This window comes from Asterias rubens, chromosome 3 (genome assembly GCF_902459465.1).
Source record: "Asterias rubens chromosome 3, eAstRub1.3, whole genome shotgun sequence".
NCBI lineage: Eukaryota > Metazoa > Echinodermata > Asteroidea > Forcipulatida > Asteriidae > Asterias > Asterias rubens.
The window spans coordinates 22483135-22490943 of NC_047064.1; the positions used below are offsets into that span (position 1 = coordinate 22483135).

The 7809-nt window shown below is 35.9% G+C and overlaps 1 protein-coding gene across 1 annotated transcript in view; it reads left to right on the forward strand.

The window, feature by feature from the left end:
• LOC117287803 overlaps positions 1 to 5896 on the forward strand; it is a 47645-nt gene extending 41749 nt beyond the window's left edge. The window contains exons 9-11 of the mRNA XM_033768322.1: positions 364 to 726; positions 859 to 975; positions 1593 to 5896. Coding sequence (XP_033624213.1) covers positions 364 to 726; positions 859 to 975; positions 1593 to 1669 — 557 coding nt within the window. The 3' untranslated portion in view covers positions 1670 to 5896. The remainder of the gene's footprint in view (positions 1 to 363; positions 727 to 858; positions 976 to 1592) is intronic.
• The last annotated feature ends 1913 nt before the right edge of the window (positions 5897 to 7809 follow it).

Here is a 7809-nt window from a genome sequence, read left to right on the forward strand (position 1 = left end):
TTCCACACCCAGAAAAAGCGGATTCTTTAAAAAAGAATTCCTTCAAATTTATAAGAATAGAGCTAACTATTCGAAAAATGGAAAATTCCCCCCCCCCCCAAAAAAAAAAAAAAAAAAAAAAAGAAAAAACATTCCAATTCATTCAAGAACACCACTTTAAAGACAAGATATTCTCATAATTATGGTCACGGAAAATAAAATAGGAGGGTCTAAACATAATTGTTCTGAATGTTTCTCTGAAAATGTTGCCCCATCCATGTAAAAACAACATCAACAACAACAAAAGCATTTGTTTCGGTGCAAAGAGTGAAGAACATTAAAAATAACTAATTGTTTGTGTTTTGTCGATGCTCCCAAATTCAGACATCCTCTCACAGCTTCTCCCGGAAAGCTTCTGGAACGAAGGAGAAATCTCAGAAGAAATGATGCAAGAAATGGGACAAGATTTCTCCAACCTCTACCCGTCCATGCCTATTGGAGACGGCTACCAAACCTTTGAAGATGAAGAAGACGAACCACTTCCCGGTGGAAATAGACACGTCAAGGAAGAGGTGGTAGTAGACAAGGAAGGTCGACCCGTTGCTGAGGTGCTCCAAACCATAGAAGAGCAGGAGACGGGAGACGTATTGGATGGAGAAGATGCTAAAGAAGCCGAAGAGGAACTTGAGAAAGAGCTGGAGGAGATCGAACCGGAGGAACAAGATGATTTTGAACAAGCACTTCAAGGTAGTTGCCCCCCCCCCCTGAAAGAAAGGTTCAAGTTGAACGTATCGATCGGAAATCCAATTTCCATTGAGGTTATAATACAATTAAGGTGATGTATCATGTATGTTAATTCGTTTCTTACTTGACTAACAGATGTTGAGGCAATTGCAACGGCTGAGGAGGAGTCTAAAGATGACCTTGATGACGAGATGGTTGATGCCGCTGATGACAATTCTGCATGGAAGGACCTTGTATTGCTTCTTGATGAAGGTAACTATAGTCTTAATTCAGGACGCTTAGTATATATGTATCTGATCTATATCAACTTTGTATCTGATCTGTATCTCTGATCTATATCAACTTTTTTTCCAAAGATTGCTTCAGAGAAAAAGCAAAATTGAACCAACAAACATACTGAGGATTTCATAATCACGCTTGAAAAATACAGAAAATACATGAGGCTTTATAACCAATTGAATTCACGTTGACAACATGTATTATAGGACCAGTAACAACGATTGATGTGACCCAACACGCAGAAACAAACCTGTGAAAGTTTAAGCTCAATCGGTCATCAGAAAAATAGTGAGGAAAACTACTAATTTGTTGTCACTGTTTTCAAACACCTAGTTTATTCTCTTAGGATTAAAACTACTCGTTTGACTCATTGTTTACAAAATATAAAATTGAAAGCAACCAAATTTTAAAGGAAATTTCCAAACAAAACCATCTTTGTAAGTTGTGTGCAAAAATCTGCGATTGACCCTTTGCTAATAATAATATTAAGCAAACTCTTTTCTATAAATTGAATACTTCTTTGCAAGACAATACGCTTTTTTTTTTATTGATAGTTAAACGGTTATTTATTTGATTTGTTTTTTTTGCAGGAAAAGTTTCAGACGAGTTACTGAAAGAGCTTGGAATTTTCAACAAAGATCTGGATTTAAGGGGCGAATTGGACTAAAAACACCTTGATATTGGAATTGATTTTTTTAAAAGGTTAAAGTAAAATACCAACTGACTGAAGCAAAAGTTTTAATACTTTATGGACTAAGGGTCAAACAGACTTTTTTTGTTAACATTTATTATCTGTTTTGACTCAATTCTGCTCATGCCAACCGGCATGTTCAAGCTCTAAGTGAAACAGTTATGCGGTCTCGAAATACACAATCTTCAGCCATGTTCATTTACAGATATTTATTGTACAGAAAGTGAAATGAAACTTTTATTTATGCCACTTTGCAAGACCCATTGGTGAGATGAAATGAAATCCTCACTCATCATGGGAAACTTCAAGAGAATTCAAACATACCGCATTTTTATTATAATTTGTAACGAATTTGTTAATTTCTTTATACAACGAGGTGTTTCCTAGAGTTTTAAGAACAAGTAAAACGTCTTTGAGTAAAATAAAGTCACCATACATCACGAAAAGACACGCCTTCTTCTTCACCTTAATTTACCCATCAGTCTATTTTATGTCTCCATTGTTGTTGTTGATTGTGAATAGTGTGTTACGATGTTTATTTTATCCACATTCACTCACCTCAAGTTATGTTTCCTCAAATCACTTCAAATATTCCTTACAAAACCGATGCGCAGCGATATAATATGATTTATTTCGGAAAAAATCTTTACAATGCCGAAAATAATTTGCAATTCTACATGGTAATTATACCATGTCCTTTCATTGGTTTTGGTAAAGAGAAGAAAAGTGTGTAAACATTTTCTCAATCCAGCTGCTCGATTTAAATTTTAGTAAGTTACTCATTTTGCATCAATGTTATTGTTGTTTACCCATTTCTATATTTAGATAAAGAACACCGAAAATTGAAACATTTTAATGGGAACGGTTGAGGTATTTTGTTCATAGTGTGGCCTTAATTTAAAAACAAATTATTAAAAATAAATAAAACAAAATCCCTCGATGGAAAGTTATTTCATTTCCAAGATAATAGATTTAAGTTCGTCTGGGCTTTTCTGTTTTATTTTCATACGCTATTTTCTGTTAATATGAAATTTTATGAAAACTAAAAAACAGGAGTGTAAATAATAATCTTAAAATACTGCAAAGAATAGCTTCGATGTCAGACAGCCTGCCTTACTGCAAAGAATAGCTTCGATGTCAGACAGCCTGCCTTTATGTCGCATTTGTTGTAATGCATAACTCTAGCATGTCTCCAACTTAAATAATTAACAACATCAAAACTAGTTTAATTTTAAGAGTAATTCAACTGTAAGAAAGGTTTTCGATGATACTATTATTGAGGATATTATAGCATAAAATATAATTCAGATATTGATTGTTACTTGACGAAGATTTCAGCTGTATTTTTCTATTTATATTGATTATCAAAACATTGGCACAGAATGCATTATCTATATAAACACTTATTCCTTTATTTTGAAATAATTATTTATAATTATGAGTATTCAAACTTAGATGAGTTATCCTTATTGTCAGAGGCGTAAATACTACAAGCAACTATCTTAAAAACTATCTTGTATCTTGTTGGTGTTCAAATAGCACCCAGTTTTCCTCATAACAAAAAAGTATAATTATATGACCGAGAACTACATTCCCAAAACTGTTTCAACTTTATTGTTTTGTGATGATTTTTGCAAATTTAACACACATTAATTAAAAGAAGCCAACTCAGATTAAACAAAAATTAAAAGGCATTTTCGAAAAACCAAACTTGAGGTGGTAATAAACGGACTTCACAAATCACAGAATGGTGGATAAGGTTCAAGCCAGAGCCTATGACGAAGCTTAAGTTTCGAAAATGCCTTGAGTCGTGACTTTATAAGAAATAGCCTTTAACTAAACAATCATGTATAGGTTGTTAGTGTAAGCATATTTTATAATAAAAAGTACAAAACAGCTTTTGTTTTAATGAATGTCCACCACCAGCGCAATCAACAGCTTTTGGTCTCGAGCTAGCCTTATCGCGCACATATCACAGCAGACGTCTAGGTAACAGACGTGTTGCAGCTCGCTGCCAGTGCCAACCTCGCTCCCAGTGCTGATTGATATCGCAGCGCCATTTTTATTTTCCAGACGTCTTCTTAGACATGCCTTGTTCGCTGAGTTATGAGAGGGGATCGATGTACGGTGGGCTGCCCATGGTAGCGAGGTTGCGCTGCGTCCGTTACTCCCCCCCCCCCCACCCACACCGATACTATATATTACGCTATAGCGATACCATTAATAATTTAATAAGTACCTGTTGTAAATATTACAGCGTCTTTGTGATACGATAATAACCAAAAGATTTATGAAGACAATCTATACAAATTAAATTATAATTATGTTGTCTACGAAAAAGCTTGTATTGTATTCAAACCGTTCAAATAATAATTATCCAAAAAGATATCTAATATCAATACCAATATTATATCTGTATTAAAAACGCATGTATACTTAGTGATACCTTCAACTTGGCCATTGTAAGTTATAGCTCGCAAGTAGAAAACTTTGTACATACATAAATAAACTGTTAGAGTGAAGTAACATTGTGCATTAATTATAGCATTCCGGTGCACGGAGCTCCAGAAGTGACATAGCAACATATTATAACCAGAGAGTAAACGTGTGGAGTTAATTTATCGTGGCACCTTTGGAGCCCCATACTTAAGCGTTATGGTCAGAATAATACTTGTACATCACCATCTGTTGTGTATAGAGCTATCTCTGCATTTTGTGAAATGGGTAAATGATGCGTAGATTTAGTTTGAACTTCGGAATATCAAACGTTGTTGAGATCCCATAATGTACGTCTTATAATTAACCACGGCAGCTGACAAAGAAAAACGTACACTGTGATTGGGGAAAGGTAAACGAAGAACTGATTGGACTAGAACCAGATCTTGCTGAAGTTAGAAAACAAGGGGCTTTTTAGCCCATCAGATGCAGTATAATTGCTGGAAGTTGGGCCAGTATAGAACACATACCAGAGAATAAAGGGATCGTTGATTATGTGTGACAAAACAGGTGTCTTGAAGAGTTTCACTGTATGCAATACAAAATTCTCCAAATAAAACAAAATTGCCTAATAAACGGTTGTTTCACCAGAGAAATGATACCCTCCCATGTCTAGCTCTCCCATCATGATTTCATAACGAGTATCTTTTAAACCTTTTTATTTAGCCGTTCGAATAAACTTCATTCTATAGGCCTTTACCGCCGCAACCACTTTTCCATTAATGGTGAGACTGGGGTCGGTAGCGGGAACTGTGCTTAATAGGTTATTGAGATTTGTACCGCACATGCCCATAACTATGTAAACACCTGTAATGACTGTTGCCACCTTCACTGTTGACACCATTCTATCATTAATTGAAAACCATTTTAGCGATAATATTATAAAAAATTTGCAAAAATAGATTCTATAATATAGACGTAAATTATCGGTTTGCTGAAGGGGATTTAACGACAAGAGCTTTTTTCAATTACTGATTTATATTTTATTTTTTACATCATACAGACAAGTAAGTGTTTGCATAAATTTATTAATTTATTAATAAATATTGTTTTAGTATAGTCACTTGTGTTGTTGGCAACCATGATCTGGATCAAATGTATATTCAGCTTTATTTTAATAGAAACAATACAATTTTCAATAAGATTAATGGTAATAATAATAGTAAGATATTTTAAAATGATGGTACATAGGCCAATCGGAAGCAAGTGATAGTGGACTGATAGCAACTCTAATCATACACGGGTAGCATGAATGCGGGTCCACACAGAGTAGGCCCTACTGCATTTAGCCTAACTCAAGTAGATGATGAACTGATATCTACTGTTGAACTGAGTCAAATACGATCCGCAGTGTGATGAGTGCTATTCGATCAGACACTGACTCATTTTGGGTCAGTTTCACTTGGAGATTGTAGTGAAATTTGCTCTGTTTGAATCGGATTATCATTCTTCCTACCCGGGATTTCGGATCAGTGAGGGCACAGAAAATGGTCATACTGATCCGGCTAAACTATACGAGTCTGCATGGGAACCGGAACCGGATCACAACGCTATTCTTATTCAATCAAGATCTGACCTCTTATGATCACACTTTTGTGCCATTGATAAATGTTCTTTCAGTTTTCAACGAATAATATTATAAGCACACAGAAGTTCTTGCATGGAGCGCAGATTGTCAGATGTTAAATAAATGTGAATAGTTCGTAACTTGCCGGTATTTAAATTTGTCTCTTTCTTTTTCTACTCACTGGACATACTAAATAAAGAACCCTTTTACTTGATTACTCGCTGTCCTACCTACTGGACATACTAAATAAAGAACCCTTTTACTTGATTACTCACTGTCCTACCTACTGGACTACTAAATAAAGAACCCTTTTACTTGATTACTCGCTGTCCTACCTACTGGACATACTAAATAAAGAACCCTTTTACTTGATTACTCGCTGTCCTACCTACTGGACATACTAAATAAAGAACCCTTTTACTTGATTACTCACTGTCCTACCTACTGGACATACTAAATAAAGAACCCTTTTACTTGATTACTCGCTGTCCTACCTACTGGAAATACTAAATAAAGAACCCTTTTACTTGATTACTCACTGTCCTACCTACTGGACATACTAAATAAAGAACCCTTTTACTTGATTACGCGCTGTCCTACCTACTGGAAATACTAAATAAAGAACCCTTTTACTTGATTACTCGCTGTCCTACCTACTGGACATACTAAATAAAGAACCCTTTTACTTGATTACTCGCTGTCCTACCTACTGGACATACTAAATAAAGAACCCTTTTACTTGATTACTCGCTGTCCTACCTACTGGACATACTAAATAAAGAACCCTTTTACTTGATTACTCGCTGTCCTACCTACTGGACATACTAAATAAAGAACCCTTTTACTTGATTACTCACTGTCCTACCTACTGGACATACTAAATAAAGAACCCTTTTACTTGATTACTCGCTGTCCTACCTACTCGCTGTCCTACCTACTGGACATACTAAATAAAAAGAACCCTTTTACTTGATTACTCGCTGTCCTACCTACTGCACATACTAAATAAAGAACCCTTTTACGAAGAAGGTATCTGAAAGACGTGACGAACCCAGAGGAGCATTTGCTAAACGTGAAAAAAATCGGGTAAGTTTGAACTTTGAGGGTATGTTTTTAGCTTTTGCCAAGTGACACGATTTTTTGTTGGTACCGCATGCGATTCACCGTGCGTGCAGGTCCTATGTGACCGTCCGCACATTATACAGCAGCCATAGTGCGTGCGTGCAGTCTGCTCCGTGGCCGTATTTCTATAATAATACGTAGGCAGACCCACATCTTACAACCCATTTGGTCACTAAAAAGTCGCATAGTTAAATAAAAATAGCAGCAATAGCTTTTGTAAAAACCACTAGGCGTTCAACATGTTCAAGTTTCAATGTACGTATGTGTGTAAAATCGTGTCTAAATTTGTTTTGATGTGCCATGTTCCCAGACGTAATGTACGGGGGCCTGACTACGTCACGAACAGCGCCCTCTCGGGTCGGGGCCTACTCGTAAATTTGTAAATACAATCAAAACTGATATTTTTAAACCTTAGTTAACTTTTTATTCACATTCCTCTCATAAAAACACATATTCTAGTGACAAAAGCTTTATTTAAAAAAAATACCACTTCCAGGTGACTTTAAATCTATGTTTCTATATACAAATTTTCCTCATGTTGTTTTGTAAGGCGATGCTCAAGCTGTGTGCACATGTGCTATTTGTAGGCCCCTACCCCTGAAATTAAACTCAACGGTGCATGCACATTGGCATTGCCGTGGGCTGTTTATTATACACACATGACAATAATAATTGCCGACCAATGCCCAAAATATCGTTTCGAACTATTGCAACATTTTCATCTTTACGGCCAGGGAGAATATTTTGTACTCTGTTTCTATTCCCTTCAAGTATCTTAAACTTTTAAGGTTTTTACTTACTGTTCAAGTGCCGCCATCAATGCCCCCGGGGGTCCAATACGCATGTGACATTATCCGCAGTCTAGTTTCGTTCTCTTGGCATCCAATCGCCAAAGCAGAAGAGTCATAATAAGAAGGTTACAATAGTAGGA